Source organism: Nipponia nippon, unplaced genomic scaffold (assembly GCF_047370975.1).
Source record: "Nipponia nippon isolate SJK-2023a ecotype South Korea unplaced genomic scaffold, ASM4737097v1 scaffold_6, whole genome shotgun sequence".
NCBI classification, from domain to species: Eukaryota; Metazoa; Chordata; class Aves; order Pelecaniformes; family Threskiornithidae; genus Nipponia; species Nipponia nippon.
In genome coordinates, this window is record NW_028262380.1 from 4,777,287 (window position 1) to 4,797,036 (window position 19,750).

The following is a 19,750-nucleotide window of genomic DNA, read 5'->3' on the forward strand; positions in this document are numbered from 1 at the left end:
GATGTACCTTAAGGGACACTGTTTATGTAATTTAAAACTATGATTTAAAAAATCATAGAATCATAGAATGCTTTGGGATGGAAGGGACCTTTAAAGGCCGTCTAGTCCGTCCCTCCTGCAATTGGCAGGGACATCTACAACTCGATCAGGGTGCTCAGAGCCCCGTCCAACCTGACCTTGAAGGTTTCCAGGGATGGGGCATCTACCACCTCTCTGGGCAACCTGTGCCAGTATTTCACTACCCTCACTGTAAAAAATTTCTTCTTTATATCTAGTCTGAATCTATCCTCTTTTAGTTTAAAACCATTACCCCTTGTCCTATCACTACTGGCCCTGCTAAAAAGTCTGTCCCCATCTTTCTTATGAGCCCCCTTTAAGTACTGAAAGGCTGCGATAAGGTCTCCCTAGAGCCTTCTCTTCTCCAGGCTGAACAACCCCAACTCTCTCAGCCTTTCCTCATAGCAGAGGTGTTCCATCCCTCTGATCATTTTTGTGGCCCTCCTCTGGACCCTCTCAGGTCTATGTCCTTCTTGTATTGAGGACCTCAGAGCTGAACACAGTACTCTGGGTGGGGTCTCACCAGAGCACAGTAGAGGGGCAGAATCACCTCCCTCGACCTGCTGGCCATGCTTCTTTTGATGCAGTCCAGGATACGGTTGGCTTTCTGGGCTGCAAGAGTACATTGCCGGCTCATGTCCAGCTTTTCGTCTATCAGTACACCCAAATCCTTCTCCTCAGGGGTGCACACAATCCCTTCATCCCCCAGCCTGTACTGATACCGGGGATTGCCCCAACCCAGGTGCAGGACCTTGCACTTGTCCTTGTTGAACCTCATGAGGTTCACATGGGCCGACTTCTCAAGCTTGTCAAGGTCCCCCGTCCCTCAGGCGTGTCAACTGCACCACTCAGCTTGGTGTCATCTGCAGACTTGCTGAGGGTGCACTCGATCCCGCTGTCTATGTCGTTGATGAAGATATTGAACAGCACTGGCCCCAGTACGGACCCCTGAGGGACACCACTCGTCACCATTCTCCATCTGGACATCGAGCCATTGACCACTGCCCTCTGGATGTGACCATCCAGCCAATTCCTTATCCACCGAACAGTCCACCCATCAAATCCATGTCCTTCCAATTTAGAGAGGAGGATATTGTGGGGGATCATGTCAAAGGCCTTACAGAAGTCCAGATGGATGACATCCGTAGCTCTTCCCTTGTCCACTGATGTAGTTACTCCATCATAGAAGGCCACTAGGTTGGTCAGGAAGGACTTGCCCTTGGTGCAAGTTACAGGATAAATTTGAAGAGAGGCTTAGGAGGGGTGTTAGATGTAGGCTACCATGAGCCTACTGTCAGTGATGGTTTCCTTCAATGAGCAATACAAAACACCCAGGTTAGGAACGTAAATTACAAACTTTTAAGTCAATCTCAAAATTTCTACTTTTTTTCAGTGACCATTTAGGGAATGTCAGGAGCCTTTGCTCCTAAACAGTGCAGTTTATCGGATGCCTAAGTCATTCAGTGTCACCGTATCCTGTAGCTGACTGCCCTGGAAGAAGTCTCAAGTTCCTGTTCAGGACAATTTTCTGACCTCCTAAATGGGTTCCAAGCATTAAGTGCTTGGCATTGCATGTCAGTGGTGAACACAAAATACATCTGCCCTGCATGGGATCAGTGAAGAAGAATTGTTAACTGGGTGTTTTGTTTGAGAGCTGTAAAATACTGTGCCAGTGTAGGCTTAAGTGTCATGGTGTTTACTTTTTGATTATTCACGTTGTGTTAATATTCACTACAATATGCGCAGTGTAGCGAATTATTCCCTGATTTTATGGGGAAAAAAAGGTTATCTTTACCCCAGCAAAAAATGTCTTAAAACATTTTGTGTGGTTATGTATCTTTCTAAGCCAATGCATTAAAGCTTAAACAATGAGAAGGAAGAGAACAACTTAAACAATATTACAGAAATTGAATTATTTGACTGGGAAAATAAAGCATCCCAGAACACTAATGTCACCAAGGATACTCAGTTCAGCTAGTACACAGCACACAGCTGGAGTAATTGAAAATTTTCTTAGAATATGGCTTTGTCGTCTAAGAGACTGGGAACCTGGCTGAGACTAGCTCATCTGGCAGTCCCCATTGTACCATTTCGACAGTTAGGAGAGGCTTCCTATCCCAAACTTATCTGCTCAGGTCTGCCTCGTTTTTATTGTGGAATTTCAGCTTGAAAAACTATAGATTATGTGCACATATGACAGCTGCTGTCTTGGACAAAATACCAGGGACTGAATTCAGGGCATCTAAAACTAAAAGCATGTGCTGCAATAGCTTAGGCTAAAGAGCCGTGGTTCTTTAGCTGGGGACCAGAAGAACTCAGAAAAAGGACGAACACAAGAAAAGTGAGATAAAAATATCAGCGGGTTACACAGATGCCTCCTCTTGTACCATAGCGAACACTTTCTCTCTCTATTTTCTAGCGTCAATTTGTATGATTAACTCCAGAATTTGTAATGGATTCTTTTTAAAAACCTAAGAGGTAAATTTATGTTTTATATTAAATTCTGGTGGCACTTGATATTTTTGTGTTTGAATTTCTAAATAAAAAAAGGGGATGGGTTTTACAGATATCTAAATGATCATAAATACATTGGCCTCGTATCATAATTAGAATTACAGACAATAATAGAAAGCAGGCGTTCCCTAGAATGAATGCTTAAAGCAGAAGACTGGAACACAGGCCACTTGCCAATGTGGCCACGTAGAGCTGATAACAGTGCTGCACATTTGAGAGATCGTTATTGAAAGGGTATGTTTAATCCCCATCCCACCCCAGAAGTGACTTCTCAATAGTTCCCAGAAATGTATGCTATTAGGCTCAGCTGGAAATAGAAAATCAGTCTTAATCATATGCAAGGAACAATTCTAAATAGGAGTATTTGAAAACAGCATTGGGAAGGAAAGAGTACTGCCAGAAAGAATGGAAGATCATTTTGATTCTTGATGAAAAGCTATCAAACAGAGTTCAATGTGATAAGAGATGTGACAAATCTTTAGAGAAGCAGTTTTCTCGTAAGAGAAAGGTAATACAGCTGACAAAGTCTCTTAATGCTTTTTGTACCACTGAATCTAAAAAAGTATTTTTTTTCATTGGTTATGAGCCACAAAAAGCTTTTTCCCCCCTTTTTAATCTTCGTGAGGATTTTTGCTTTGAGACTTCCTGCAGGAAAGTGTTTTAAGTGGAATTCTTCTTTATACTGCACCTAATGTCTGCCAATATGATTCTTGTTACAGGCATAGGGACCATTTTCCTTCTGTCCTCAAGCTGTGTTGCTGCTTATTATCATGTTTAACATTCCCAGTGCCTGGCAGGGTGGAGATTAGAAACTCTTAATATTCGTTTTATAGTGAAAGGTCTTGCCAGATTTTTGGAGTATAGGCTATAATATATGCACATAATTTATTGGTGGAAAAGTTCTGAACTCTCCAGTGAGTCACCTTAATCTTTCTTCTTATCATTTTAGGATTGTTTTAAAATAATCTGCTATGCCCCCCGCACGTAAACATGTTAACAACATTACATTGGAAATAACAACTTGATGGAAGCAAACAAAAAGAGATGCACAGATTTCCTTTGATAAATCTGTACTACTTTTTTTAAAGTGTATATTTTCTGGAGTATTTTTCTCTAACTCTAAAATTTCATTTTTAACAGACTGGAAGGAAGGAGAAGGGGGACCCACTCAACATTGCTATTGACAAGATGACCAAGAAAACACGAGACCTTCGAAGACAGGTAATCTATGCTTTTTATAATGCTTCTTGATTTTCCAAGGAAGTCATTGCTTTTCAACTTCAGACTGGTTTTGCCACCTGTAGAGGTATAAAGAATTTGTGTCCTTATTTAGATATGACACTACATTACAGGTGACATTAAGCAAAAGAGTAGTATTTCCTGAGGAAAAAAGGGAGATTGAAACATATTCCAAGTGTAACTCCCAATGGTCTTAATATGTGGGAGGGTAGGCAGATTGGCCAGACCTTCACTGCCTTTGCAACACAGCAACCCCAGTCATAAAAACAGTGGCATATGTGCTTATTTGTATTTATTTGAATACTCTCATTGAAATAACAGGAACGATCAGCAGAATACGAAAAGGTTTGTAAGAGCAGAATATTTTCAAAGGGAACTTCTGAGGTACCATATTAAATAAAGATCCTATAAAGATACAGAGAAGGCTAGTAATAATAAAATAAAGGTTGCCCAGAGAGGTGGTAGATGCCCCAATCCCAGAAACATTCCAGGTCAGGCTGGACGGGGCTCTGAGCAACCTGATCGAGTTGAAGATGTCCCTGCTCATTGCAGGGGGGATGGACTAGATGACCTTTAAAGGTCCCTTCCTACCCAAACCATTCTATGATTCTATGATTCTATAACTGTAAAACATAGTTTAAACCATAAAGGTTGACTTTTTTGTATTACATTTATCATTGTGATTGGTAATAAGACTGAAAGATTTATTCAAAAAGCTTGAGATTGAAAAGAATAGAAGGGAGATTGGCAAACCAAAGGGAGAAACTCCCTGTAGGTTTCTCTTTACACTTTTAAAGTTAAAGCAGGAGGGCTTGCCTCTTTTTACCTCTTTTTTCTCCTTTCGAGATGATCCCAATTCTTCATTTTCTGTAAAAATAAAAAAAAAAAAAAAAGAAATTCTACCTGGCCAATCAAAAGTTGCCTCTGTGCAAATGATCCAAAATCCATAAATCTGCAAGACCAAGTAAGGACTTAAATGTATCTTCAGATACCTATTTGCAACATGATAGTTTCAGAAAGTGTGGCCCCTATAGGCATTTTGAAATCAGTGCTTTGCACTGCTAAAACTCAGCTCATTTCACCTCTTCCTTAACTTTCAGCAAACGTGTTTGAGGATCGTATTCTCAGAGCTTATTTCTCCAAATAATAAAAATATTGCAAGGGACTTACAGACAATATGAATCACTGACTCTCCTGTATAAAGCCTAGCATCACATCTGTTGCTCAGCTAATGACAGAAGAAAGATCTCTGCTGTTCTGACCTCCAAATTTGTGGGATCCTAGGTTCTGCAGTGGAGCTTGTACCATGTGTTGCCTCCCACCTCTGTTCTTATTGCTTGAAGGAAGTAGCAGACTAACACATGAGTTGCTGTTCTGTGTGAGGCTCTCAGCAGTTGCCTGAATTACTCATCTCTAAAGCCAAATTTACTCTGAAACGTGATACAAAACTGGCACCTTTCTTAATAAACTGTCTGCTTCTTGTGTATATTCAGCCCCATGGGTGTTGAATTCAATCTCAGAAAGGTTGGAACTCTGTATGTGGGTAAAGTGAAGCACACATATAATATTTTCCTGATTGGAGATGGAGCTTTTAATGTAGTTTCTGATATTTATGAAAGTTAATCATGTAGGTATAATGTTTATTAAATTGTGGCAGTTGCTAGTAAACTAATCAAGATTAGATCATGATTGTGCTAGGTTTTGCACAAGCGGAGAGGAAGATGGAGTCTCTGCTTTCAACAATGTGTATTCTGACTATAAATCATTATCCTTTAGAATCATAATCAATGTTCTGCTTCATCACATGCATAATCAACAGTATACATGTGCGTGTCTGCCCAGACAGACCTGCCTATACACCCCCTGCTAAATTTCAGAATATGAGGATGTCACTGGGGGCTTAGTTTAATGGCTGGGAGAGGGGCTTGAAGATTAAGAAGAAATGAACCACAGCTGAGACTGCAGTATAATACTATTTCAGTTTTTCTATTTTGGGCTAAATCATGGGAGAGACAACCAACTTTGAATACCATAATGCCTTTTGTTTTTAATTAATCCCTTTTAAAGCAGCTTTGCTTGTCAGATTTATGAAGCTTAATGTTATCACCATAAAACTGGACAATCTACAAAAGATGCTTTGGTAATGAAGAAGGTATATATATTTCATTTGGTAGTCAGGCTCCCTTGCAAGGCTTCACTATTCAACCATCTAAGACTGATTTTTCCCTCTCTCCCCAGGTTACTTAGCTCTTTATTTCTGAGATAATATTTCATTATCTACAGAACACGCAGATATGTGAAATGATTGTGGTTGGGATACACGGTGCTAAAATTCCATCTCACAATTTACAGTCACATCAATATTTCCTATTCTGATGGAATTACATCTTTTATACTCACCGTTTAAACTCTCCTGGGCATTGGAAAACTATTAGGGAGATCTAATTATATGTCTTAATCTAAACTGCCAGTAAGAACATCAACCTAAGTCAGACCAAACAAGTTCTTGGAAGCAGACAGGTCTCACCAGCCCATAGCTTACTGCTGCCATTTCTTACTTTATTTTGAACAATTTGGGAAAAGCACAGAGTTCTGTGTCTGATAACAAGTTGTGCCAGTTGGCACAATTGGGATTCGGGGTCTTTATTTACCCGCAGTATGCAAGTCTGTCGTTAAAAAAAAAAAAAACATAGAAAAAACAAAACCTAAAAGCTAAACAAGAGCATCTTTCACTGTGTAGTACAGCAAGCTAGACCAGCAGCAGGGTGCTTGTTGATGCTAGTTATTTTGTTTGTTTGTTTTACCTCCATAGTGAAAAAAAAAATACTAACCCTATAGTTTAAATACTACAGCTAATCGTAAAGCAGCAAGCACACACAGTATTTCAAGCATTGCAACTCTGCGGTGACATTGAAACACAGATAAGCAGGAAGGACACACCAAAGAATTTGGCTAGCGCACAAGCTGGATGCCTAGCAAGGACCAACACGGTCTATAGATCATTCGGAGTTGCATGAGCAGGGCGGCAGCTGCTCCGCTGTCACCACCACTGGTGTCCCACCTGCTAGCGCCGCTGCCTCCTGCCCCGCTGCCACCGCCTCTTTGCCTGGTGTCCTGTTCCAGTTGATCAGCTGAGCTTGTTCAATCTGTATGAGGCAGTCGGTGTCCCTGCAAGGTATAATAACCAAAACCATTAGTTTTCTCTTAAAGAGCAGATATCTGTACTGCTATAAATTTTAACAGAGCAGCCTGTCTGCAGTATTCTATACAGGAGATTGAAATAAAACAGTTCTTAATTTTTGTCCATTCAAGCCAGACTAATACTTTGTATGCCTCCAAGTGGAAGGAACTGTAAAGAAATAGGAAGATTTTTTACCAGCAATTCTCAGTTTATACTGGAAATAATGCTTTCATGTAGCTGTTAAGGCCAATTCATCCACCTCCTGCAGACTTAGGTTTATGTCATTACTAAAGCTGGTTAGAAATACAATATGAAATAAGTACTCAGCAGAAAATTTTTCACTTTCTTTAAAACTGAAAAGCATCAGAAATTAGCCAGAAACTTAATTTTGAAAATAAAAAAAAAAAGCCTGGCAGTGTTGGTAAGTCACATTTGGATTTTTTTCAGTAGTTTCAAATTTTAATTTTGAAAGTTAGTAGTTTATTTCAGCTTTGCATTTCAAATATAAATATATACATATAAATAAATATTGAAAATTAGAAATATATTTATAGAATTGTCAATAATGTTTTCCATCATTTTAAGGTGTTTCGATAATTTTGAAATTTCCAGGTTTCATTCCAAAGTAGAATAAAGCAAAAATTAAGAAGTACCATGTTTTTCTTAAAGTAGGATTTCTGGTTCTCCTTGCAGTTTTAGGCAACAAAACTTTATTATAAAATGTATTAATAGGAAATGTGAAGCGGAAAGTCCCAACGTTACCAGTTGCATTTCGATAAATACTTTGAACGTTTAGACTGATGTCCTGGGCTTTTGTTTTAATGGAGCAGATGTCTAATAGAGATTAATGTTATCGTTAGATATCTTAAGTCTATGTGTGCAGTATCAAAAGGTGGTTTTTGTCATCTGATTATTGTTTAGTGACATTAGGCTACGTGTTGTTGGGTGTAATCCAGTTGAACCTGTTGGGCAGGTACCACAAAAAGCAACATAACATCACCGTCCTATTAGTAGCCACATACAGTTCGTAGCTAGGATGGTGATTTTGAATATGGAAAGCTGTCATCATTTCTGGACTTGAAATACCTGTGCTTGTTTTCGTGGTCTCTGATTTTCATATTTCTTCTCATTTTCTCACATCCATCCTTCTCCTCTCTGCTGCTACCTCTTCTGCTGTCACTCACTTCTTACCCCAGGCTGGTCGGTGAAGTGCAGGAAGATGTGAGGCTGGTTTTGGCACCTCCTCTGCCAAATGGCCAGCTGGTACCCGCATGGTGGTCGGCCAGCTGGTACCTGTGTTGGTACGCTGGCCAGCCAGCTCCTACTTCACATTACAAATTTCCCTCTATAGGACTCTAATTCAGGTCACTGTTCTCCTACCCAGACAATTTTTCATCAAACTTCAGCTATTTAGCATCCTCAAGACCTTTTCTGTCTGTCAGGTGGTTTTAAAATTGGCTAACAGATTAAAATGTATTTGAAAAAATGGACAGAGTTACTGTAATGAACCTGATTCTCTCAGAAAACCAGTCTAGAAACAAAAGCCTTTATGGTCAAGACTATGGTCCTGCTCTGTTTTACTCTGTTATCTGCAACAACACTCCAAATTTTCAATGGTATATTTAATTTTAGGACCGCCTACTGTGCTACTTTGCTAGTTATATTGGTACTGTATAACTATAGCATGTTATTATCCATAAATAAACCCTTCACTATGATTTCTACAGTGACATGTAGCTTGTTTTCCCACATGATTTTCCAAGAATGGGTTTCACGTGTAGCTGTGGTTTGTCATTTAAAAGTTGATTATTTAATCTCAGCTACTTTGTAGGCTCAAAGGTGAAAGACAGGCACTTCTATGGTTTCCGTATTGGGTTGGATGAGTTGTATCCCTCTTTCTTATGAATATTAATGGAGGTTAGGATATCAATTGTTTCTTCTGTGTCTGCTTTTTCCAAGTAGCCACTACTAGCACCCTAGCAACGGTGACACACTTTTAGGTACTCAGGATCAGGTTTAGCTGTTTAGGTATAAACTAATATTAATAATGACTGTCCTATGGTGTCTTCTATCAGCCACACACTCAAACTTGTTCAGTTACATAGTTTGCAGCACCCTAAATTATATATATATATATATTTATATATATATATATATATACCTCTATCTCCAAGTCATGTTTGCCCTTTCTATACCTCTAATCAATTCTTTATGTATCATATCATGTAGGGCCTGTTTTAGCAGGGCCTGTTGTGATAGGACAAGGGGTAATGTTTTTAAACTAAAGGAGGGTAAATTTAGACTGAACACAAGAAAAAAATTTTTCACGATGAGGGTGGTGAAACACTGGCACAGGTTGCCCAGAGAGGTGGTAGATGCCCCATCCCTGGAAACATTCAAGGCCAGGTTGGACGGGGCTCTGAGCAACCTGATGGAGTTGTAGATGTCCCTGCCAATTGCAGGGGGGATGGACTAAGTGACCTTTAAAGGTCCCTTCCATCCCAAAGCATTCTATGATTCTATGTAGTTAACACATCCTTTCACATGACCCTCATGTATTTTTGATTGCTCTTTTACATTGTCCTTGTGCTAAGCTGTGCTCTCACAAATACCTTTGTAAGAGACTTGGTGGACTACAGGCATGGTATTTATTAGTCTGTTATCAGCCATATTCTCTAACATGCCTCCCTTCAATTGCACGGCTACAGTTATTATACCCTTTATCTTTTAGTCCTTGATAGTACTGTTTCAGTAGCTCTATTAGGCTACAAGTCAAACTTTTAAAAGGTTAAGTGTTGATGAGACAAATACCTCCTGTAACTTATTCATGCAAATTTGGTAAAACAAAGATCTTGGGGAGAACTTCTTGATCATGCTCAGTTTTTACCTCCTTCCTAGGTCTCTGAAAGTACTCGCAATTCAGTGTACTTTCTTTAATATGGGTTACAACAGTTTGAATTAGATAACAGGCTTCATAATGTTCTTAGGCTTATTTGTCATATCTTTTTCTTTCCTAGCTCTTGAGAGGCAGACTATCTCCATTTGCTCTTTATGTCAGTCACTTCCACTTAGATTAAGTTGTATCGCTGCTGTTTATGAATGCTATTTGCGGTTAAAAAAAAATTGTTTAGCACTTTGAAACCTGCCAAAAATTGTTGTAGACTCTAGAGAGACTCTCAGAATAAAAAAACATTAATATTAGCTCATATAATTAGACTAAAGGGACACCTAAAACTAAAAAAATGTGTTCCGTTGGAACAGATTTTGTCACATCTAACCGATATAATGCAAATTATGTGATGGATAGACACTTATATAATGTTTTCGGTCTGTGGACTTAAATCTCTGTCTCTGCAAGTATGTGAATAGCTTGCTTCTTTACAGTATGTAAATGCTTTGAAGGAAACACAGGACCCCCCTCTAAAAGAGGAAATATTATCATCATCATTTTGCAGCCGAGCTACTGTCTCATCTACAGACCAGATGACTTGTCAAATGCTGTAAGGAGGGCCAGCAGCACCTAGAAATTAAATCTTGCTGCCCTCAATCATGATTTACTGACGTGTGACTTATGATTTGTTTATCCTCTCTCCCTTCTAAAATGCTCTATGAAGACAAGCAAGAGTTACTGTCCAGTTTTACAAGAATAATCTGAAACACAGAAAAGTAAAGTTTCTTCTGAAGGTGAAGCTGTCTCAGCTTAGGTATTCTGTGTTGTACCAGCCTTAAGAGGTACACAGCATCTGTACATTAAGATATAAGCCCAAGGGAAGTATGAGTGCTCAGAAAGCAAAAGAAAACTAAAAGATCTTCAGAAGAAAAGAGTGAACCCAATTCTAATCAAACTTATTAGATAACCAATTCCTTTCGGCTCCTTTGAGAAGCTGAACAGCACACCCAAAGAAATAAAGATTTGTATTGAGGGGGCAGGGGAAGAGAAAAAAAGAGAACCCTGAGAATTCTCTCCAGCTGATGTCAAGTATGGAAATTGGGTGATAATATAAGCAAGCTGGTTTTCCTTCAGTTTTCTATACAATCAATAGAGAGTTCACTTGCAGAGGGTGGTTTGGGGTTTCAAGGATGTATTTTGGAAAAGCTCATCTTTCTTTGTCTATAGGGAGTCATGAACAGGTTCCTAATTTAGACACCCAAAAGATAGGAGCCTAAAGGTAGGTTTGTGTGAATAATCTTTTTCCTTTCAAGCTTAAGAGCCAGGCAATACTGCAGCAGTGGGTGCATTTCTAGGAGGGCTGGGGAAGCAGGCTCTGCCTCTCGTTATAAAAGTAGGTTCTGGCGTGGCCTTTGTTGCTGACAAGAGGGCCCTGGTTAAGGTTATAAATCCTGAAGGTGGCTTTTTTTAATTCAAGATCTGTGTAATTTAAGGAGGGCTAAAAACACAGAGAAAGAGGGTCATGGACCTTACCTAGCTCACATAACACTGTGAGAATTTGTAAGAGAGTTGATACAGCATTTTGAAGATGCAAAACTTCATGCAAGTGTTAAGTAGTAGCAGAATATCCAAACAGATTGTAACTTCAAAATTAAGTCTTGCGTGAATGTTTACTAAAAACTTATTTTGTGAAGGCAAAGTTGAAGCAAGGTCACACTTAAATAGATGATCCACAGGAGTCTTGCTAAGGTTGTGCTGTAGTACCAAAGATCAGGTATCAGTTGTTCCCAAGGGAAAGCGCAGTGTGATTGGTGATATCGCTTCATTCTGTTGCATGAAAATGCTTTTTGACAAAATGTTGGCATTTTTTTAAAGGGAGCCAGTCATAAATCAATCTAAATGTCTTTGAACCTAAGGCTACCTGCGGCATCAGCTCTTGATCATTAGAAACTCATCACGTTTTTCTTGTTGCTTAGTAGGTTATGTTTTCACCTGCAGTGGCTCTAGTGCTCTTGGAAGCTGGCTATGAAAATCTGGAAGCTGGCTTTCTGAAAGCAGTCTATTAAATGCTAATACAGATTTACTTCTGTGCCAGCACTACATGTTTATTTCTTGTGTTCATTTAATGTGGGCGCACTGCATTGCGTGTACGTCAGTACTACTTTACTGGGTCTCTCTAGCAGCTTGTACGAAGGTACTGGACCGGAGTCTTGTGTGATACTGGGTTATAAAGTGGAGCATTACTATCTCTGCTTTATCAAGCCCTCTGCTCTTTCAGCTCCCGCTGAATTTATAGCCACTCCTTAAAGCAACAGAAGTAGGCAAACTCTGAATTTCACTGGCTTGGGCTGAAACAACTGTAAGCCCCTGGCATGCTCTTCAACACTGCATCCACTTTTTGTCTGCTCCCATGGGATAGACTAACGGGTATATTTACTTTAGGAAAGGAGTTTTAGAAAAATGTCTAAAAATCTGATCCAAAAAGTTAGAGGCAATGAACTGTTATTTAAATTGCACTTAATCGTGATTTTGACTTGAACTTATTTGAATGCCTGTGTCTTTGTCTCCCTCAAAATGCATTTCTTCTAGATGTTTATCACTGTGACATTGAGGTTTTTATGGTGCTCTGAAGTGCTTCAGAGGAAATAGGGAGTGTTTTAATACTGCTGATTTACTCTTCAGGTCTGCAGTAATTTCCTTACTGCCTAATTATAAGGCTCACTTTAATTTACTCTACACATAATATTTACTGATGCACATATGGTGCCATATTTCAGGAAAGTATACCCATATCAGGTAGTTTTGTGTAAGGCTACAGTGTGTAACATTTTCATCAAATGAAGGAAAGTTTGATCTGCAACATAATAGTAATGATGGATTATTTTTGTCTGGCAAAATCCATAGAGTGTAGTAGCTATAGCTGCTTTTGCTTTTTGAAAGAGAGATTTTTTGGGGTTTTTTGTTTTGTTTTTTAACTAAATGAAGTTCTGAGCACAGAAGGCTGGCCTTTCAAAGTGGCTTGTGAGGAATTATGAGGCAAAACTCAGAGACAGCTCTATTGCATTAGAGTAGATTACTGCACATAGTTTGTCTATTATTCCTCAAATAACAAGTCTTTGTAAAAGCTCATGTATTTCAACAAATCTTTGTACTCACTCCAAGAACTTTAGAAGATGCCTAGCTCTCTATCACTGCAGAGAAACAAGTATCTAGTTTTTAAAACTCTTTTTAATGAGAGACACAGTAAATGTGGGAGAACTTCAAAGGAAGTGTATAATGTTGCTACTCAAAAAAACCCAAACCAACCAACCAAAAAAAAAAAAACCAAAACCTATTCCAGGAAACTTCTGTTGATGGTAGCTTTGCGTAAAGAAGCTCTCTCTGTTCTGTAGTGTCAACCAGAGAATGACCTGTAGTCACATCAGCCAAAGAAACTTATAGAAGCTTGGATTCATAGAGAGCTTCAAATTTTGATGTTCATTATCAGTAGTGCTGTAGCATGAGGCAGGGAGCGCTATAAATGTAGAGGAAAACATAGTCCTTTTCCAAAGACTTCTGTAATTCTGTCCTAATGGATTTATGAGCAATGGCAAAGTACGTAGAATTTGATTTCCAAATGGGATTTCAACATTGCATTTGTTTCTTAATTGACATTAATTTTGTTCAGTAACGCTATTTCTAAAGTACTACAAAATGCCTTTAATGTCACTTGTTATTAAACAACCAGAAATATAAAAAGTTTGGGGTTTAGTTTTTTGTTTTATAGAAATTACTGCAAAGGAGAAGAAAACAAAACAAGACTAAAACCAACAAAAACTCCAACAAAACAAAACAAACCCAAGGGGAAAAAAAAAAACAAAAAAAAAACAGGCTGGGATCTTACTGCAGTAAGGGCTTTTTTGAAAGGTACAGATGATAATTGATAGTATGAGATATCAACCATCTTGGTCCATGGGGCAGGATCAGTCTGTGACTTTCAGTGACTCTTGGAAAGGATGATGAGAAATCCATTTTTGCAGGACACAACCAGTTTTTAATCTTGTTTCAGCCATTGTCTGGAACTCCAATAGATGGGTCTACCAAAGACCACTGTCATCGGCTTTCATTGGGGTTAAATCTCTGGGCTTTAGAGAAGCTGACGATAATATGTCAGCCTGTTCATGCAGCTGAGGTAGGCAGAAATGCAAGTGTGGTGCATTTAGCACTTACTCTATTAACCCTTTAAAGCTTATTGGATCTAACTGCTTTTAAGCGAAGTTATTATGCACACCTATCATTTTGAGGATAACTTCATGAAGGCTTTTCAAAGACAACTTCCTTCCCACTTGTGACATTTAGCTATTTAACCTCCTTAAAACAGTTTTGTCTCCAATTTTTTTTTTTAATTTACTGAATTTATAAATAAATGTAAAGCTCCAAAGCAGCTCTACTTGATTTAAATATAATTTCAACAGAGCCTAAGACAATACATGAAGATACACAATATGTTGTGTTTCTCTGTTTAATCTGCGGATGTTTAATCCATGTTTTTTATTCTTCATTACCTTCCTCTTTGTCACATCTCTCTCCTCTTTTGCATCAGACCCTTGCTTGCAGTCTTGGTGACATTTTTGACACTTTACAATCCTCCTCAGTTTTCACAAGGATATCTTTCAAAGTTTTATGCTGCTGCTTCTCTGTTGGGGTAACCTCCTACAATGTTTCCCTTCTTTGTTCCTACGTGTAATGTTCTGTTCTGCAACTTCATCCATCCCTATTCTTCTTGTCACAACTCTGCCCTCCCAGGTCATACAGAATACGAAAATTAATCACTGTCTTTCACTTCTGGATTATTTGACTTCACTGACTGTTCAGTCCCTGCCTGTATTTCTGTCCTCCTGTTTTTCCAGCATTTTTCAATGGTAATCTCTGTACTGTCATCTACCTTTTTAAAGCCCTGTATCATTCTTTATTGTTAGAAATAATAAATATTTGGTACTATCCAAACACTCCAAATGGCATTAGGATTTTGTTGTTCTATCCAGATATGAAACAAAACAGAGTTCTTGCCCTGATAATACTCATGTATTTGGGGGGTATGTGGATGTCTGTCTCCTGAGCTTATACATTTTTCTCTGCTTTTATGTAACTGCCCTAATATTGTTAACAAGCCCGAGGCTTGCTCTTGCCAAAAATTATTTTTTGAAAAGGTACTATAAAATTTCGAAGTCACAAAAATTGATAAAACACTCCTCCCTCAAAAAAAAAAAGTCAATGAGGATTAAGTACCTAAGTACCTGGTAACTAAGTTCTTCTGTGCTTCTGGCCATATACCATTTTGAGGAAACATTTGTAGTGACCTATGACTAGGAGGGATTTTTTGTGTGTGTGTGTCTTATTTTTCAAATTTCTGGTCAAAACTTGTCACTTCAAGTTGCTTTCTGTTAGTAAATTCATCCCCGGTCTCTGGCTGACATGGGGAATTTCTCTTTAGACAGAAAGAAGAAAGTTCACACACAGAAAAATATATGAAGTATGATTAGTCTTTGTGAGAGCATCTCTTCCTGAGTTTTTATCTTAGGCTCAAATCTTAAATATTTTTATGTAGTATATTCCAGAAATCTGTAGTTTGGGTGTCCAAGTGTGATACATGCTTTAAATGTTAATCTTTTTGCTGTTCAATCTATCAAGACATATTTAATGGCATTAGCATTCACATCCCCCAGTCACTTTTTGATCACACCGCCATGGGTTGTAGCGTACGGAATCGACTGACCCTTTCTCTTTAGCACTCTATTGCAGTAGCTTCTAATCATAGAATCATTAAGGTTGGAAAAGACCCTTAAGATCAGAGTGCAACCATTAACCTATCACTGCCATGTCCACCACTAAACCATGTCCTGAAGCATCAGGTCTACGTGTCTTTTAAATACCTCCAAGGATGGGGACTCAACCACTGCCCTGGGCAGCCTGTTCCAATGCCTGACAGCCCTTTCGGTGAAGAAGTTTTTCCTAATATCCAACCTAAACCTCCCCTGGAACAGCTTGAGGCTGTTTCCTCTTGTCCTATCACTTCTTACTGGGGAGAAGAGACCGACTCCCCCCCCCGCCGGCTCCAGCCTCCTTTCAGGCAGTTGCAGAGAGCAATAAGGTCTCCCCTCAACCTCCTCTTCTCCAGACCAAACAACCCCAGCTCCCTCAGCTGCTCCTCATAAGACTTGTGCTCCAGACACTTCACCAGCTTCGTTGCCCTTCTCTGGCCACGCTCCAGCACTTCCATGTCCTTCTTGCAGTGAGGGGCCCAACGCTGAACACAGTACTTGAGGTGCGGCCTCACCAATGCCGAGTACAGGGGCACCATCACCTCCCTGGTCCTGCTGGCCACACTATTCCTGATACAAGCCAGGATGCTATTGGCCCTCTTGGCCACCTGGGCACACTGCTGGCTCTGTGATGTTCACTGTCTTATTCTCCATAACTCAATTTCACAATATATTGGAGGAGACACTTTAACTGCAGTGGAGAAGGCTTTATTTTCATCTCTTTCAATTAAATTAATACCTGTCTGGGCATGCTCTGCAGCTGCAAACTGGAGTTGGGTTCAGCTTGTAATGCACGTTAAATAGAAAATGGTGAATAAGGTGCTCCTTGGTAAATTCTTGTTACAGATAGCTTTATACTGCCAGTCTTTATAAAGTTTAACAATCTGTTAGAGTCATTAATCTCCTGCTGTGACTTTACCTTCCCGTGTCAGGATTAGACATTTAATTCTCTACTAGACTGTAAGTAGCACTGAGACATTTTGGTTCTAAAATTGTTATATAGCCACAGAAAACATCATTTCAGTGGGCAGTTTAACCTCTTTGAGCTCAATTATAGCTGTGAACCGACAATGATAAAACAGCCCTAAACAGTGCTTAGAACAGTAGAACATGATGCTATCAAAATCAGCAACTGACTCTGCCCCATAAACCGACTAAATTGACTGAACTGGAAAGACATAAAATCTGCCTTGCGGTACACCATTCATACTTTAAAAATATTTGCAGCTCTTGATGTTTTCTTTTCATATCTTTGTGCTGGACTGGCAAACTTATTATTCTTTTAGCTATATGTTAATTAATGAACTTTTCTCCATGGCAAAATGAATTAAGCAAGAGCTTTATTTAATGTGCTTTCTCCTCTAACAAATAGAGTTTCATGTCGTGGAAACTACCCAGACTTTGAAGTCACTTCTAACTTAAAAATTCAGGGGGGTGGGGGGGAACCCTAAAGCATTGTTTTGTAATAGTTTGTGTCATATTTACATCAGAATGGAGGGTAAATTAAGGCACTGCAAAGACCATTTTTAAGGTCCATATGAGCGTAAGATCTCATGCTGGTTTTAGAATAAAACTTGACATGTGTTTACCGCATGTTTTATGACCATTTAAATTCAAGTCACAGACTTCTCCCATTCCCTTCTGAACTGATGTTGCTGCTATGACACAGTAAAATCTCTGGATGCGTAAGCCATCACTTTGGTGTGACTCTGTTCCAGTATGCAGAGGAACGCACAAGATTAGTTTTCCAGTAGTTATTTACCTTGATGAATAGCCCTAATTGGATCAAATAGACTGGCAATGCTGAGCTAATACTTTTAAATGTCTTGTCTTGTGCAATTAATATTACCTTGTCATGTATCCATTTCAGCTATTGGATGAATGTCTTATGTTCATACTCCTGTCACATTTAACAAATGATTTTGTCAAGTCATTCTTTATAGCCTGTGGTGATGGATAGCAAAATTTGTGGTCTCCTGCGTATATAAAAACTGTTAACTATACCTTTCAACTTCAATGCAAGGGCATCCAAAAACTCAGATAACCAATTTCTAAAGAAATTATAATGCATGTTTACATGAGGGGTCAGAAATGTGCTGCTGATATCTATGATTAACACAGCATAGGAAAACAGAATTTATTAATTTTATATTTATGAAACCTGTGACAGTCAGAATTCAGGGTTTTTTTCCAGCTGCTGCAACTCTGAACTGCAGAAGGCAACATACAGTTACCACTAGAAACAAGATATCCATTTTATTAATTCATTTTTATTCATATATAACTCTACTGTATATTTACAGTGGGAAACCCCAAATTCCTGGTTATCTGATGCTCTTGCTCTCCTTTTTATGGATTTCTAGTATGTGGTTGTAGACGGAAGGTATTTAAACAGGCTGGATTGTTGGGCCGGGGCCAACTGTATGAGGTTCAACAAGGCTCAGTGCCGAGTCCTGCACTTGGGTCACAACAACCCCATGCAACGCTACAGGCGTGGGGAGGAGTGGCTGGAGAGCTGCCTGGAGGAAAAGGACCTGGGGGTGTTGGTTGACAGCCAGATGAACATGAGCCAGCAGTGTGCCCATGTGGCCAAGAGGGCCAATGGCATCCTGGCTTGTATCAGGAATAGTGTGGCCAGCAGGACCAGGGAGGTGATAGTGCCCCTGTACTCAGCACTCGTGAGGCTGCACCTCGAGTGCTGTGTTCAGTGTTGGGCCCCTCACTGCAAGAAGGACATGGAAGTGCTGGAGCGTGTCCAAAGAAGGGCAACGAAGCTGGTGAAGGGTCTAGAGCACAAGTCTTATGAGGAGCAGCTGAGGGAGCTGGGGTTGTTTAGTCTGGAGAAGAGGAGGCTGAAGGGAGACCTTATTGCTCTCTACAACTGCCTGAAAGGAGGTTGTAGTGAGGCGGGGGTCGGTCTCTTCTCCCTAGTAACAAGTGATAGGACAAGAGGAAACAGCCTCAAGCTGTTCCAGGGGAGGTTTAGGTTGGATATTAGGAAAAACTTCTTCACCGAAAGGGCTGTCGGGCATTGGAACAGGCTGCCCAGGGCAGTGGTTGAGTCTCCATCCCTGGAGGTATTTAAAGAATGGATAGATGTGGTGCTTGAGGACATGGTATAGAGGGACTTGGCAGTGTTGGGTTAACTGTTGGACTCGATGATCTTAAGGGTCCTTTCCAACCTTGACGATTCTATGATTAATACCGATGAAAATAAGCTGCGTACTTAAACATCATGAGACTTTTCTTACAGTTCCATGGGGCATATTCTTATAATTGGGTCTATAATACCACGTTAACCTTGATGTGAAATTGAATTGCTTGTTCATTGAACACAGCACTTTGAAACAGATACCTCCTTATGGAATGATATAAACAGAAAAATGTTGATGTTCATTTAATATTTAAAATAATTTTTTCAGTGCAGCGGGCCGTATGTTTTATTGATAACAGCATTGAACATTTTTATTAAGGATTTTCCCTGAGAACGAATTGGAAACCACGTGGGATTTTTAAAATCTTTGTGTGTTTCTTTGGAAATGCCACCATTTGGCATATGTCAGTCCAAGGGACTTCAAAAGGTCTAAGTCTAGGTACAAAAGTGGGATATCTAACTTGGGAGCAGAGTTTCCCAGCAAGTGTTGGGAGACGGACATCTGCAGAGAGAGATGAGCCCTCTCTGGCAGCATCTCTCCCTTACTGCTGGCTGTAGATGAAACCCTTCATTTGGTGGGGAAGGATTGATGTACATAGCGATCAGAAATCTATCAGCCATGTAATGCAGAGTGCTCTGCTATGCACTAGTCTCTGACACTTAACATCTTCGTGTGTTTTTTTTCTTTTTTTGCAATGCTTTGATATATTTGGAGCAATATTAGTGTTTATCTTTGTATTGAGATGGCACCTACGAAAACTGTTTGTGGATCAGGATCTCATTGTATGAGATGCTGTGCAAACAGACCCAAAGGACGGTCTGAAAGAGCTTTCAATATAAGAATAAAATAAGAGTCAGCAAGTGGATATCTGCAGATTGATGAGAGAAAAAAAGAAAGAGTACAAGGTGACAAT

The 19,750-nt window shown here is 39.5% G+C and overlaps 1 protein-coding gene across 4 annotated transcripts in view; it reads left to right on the forward strand.

Annotated features, from left to right (window-relative positions):
* The window catches only part of CTNNA2 (catenin alpha 2), a 510,643-nt gene that overhangs the window by 384,058 nt on the left and 106,835 nt on the right, over positions 1–19,750 (forward strand). For all 4 annotated transcript variants that reach the window (XM_087736026.1, XM_087736022.1, XM_087736023.1 and 1 more), the window contains one exon: positions 3,712–3,792. In XM_087736026.1, the coding sequence (XP_087592152.1) occupies positions 3,712–3,792 (81 nt within the window). The remainder of the gene's footprint in view (positions 1–3,711; positions 3,793–19,750) is intronic.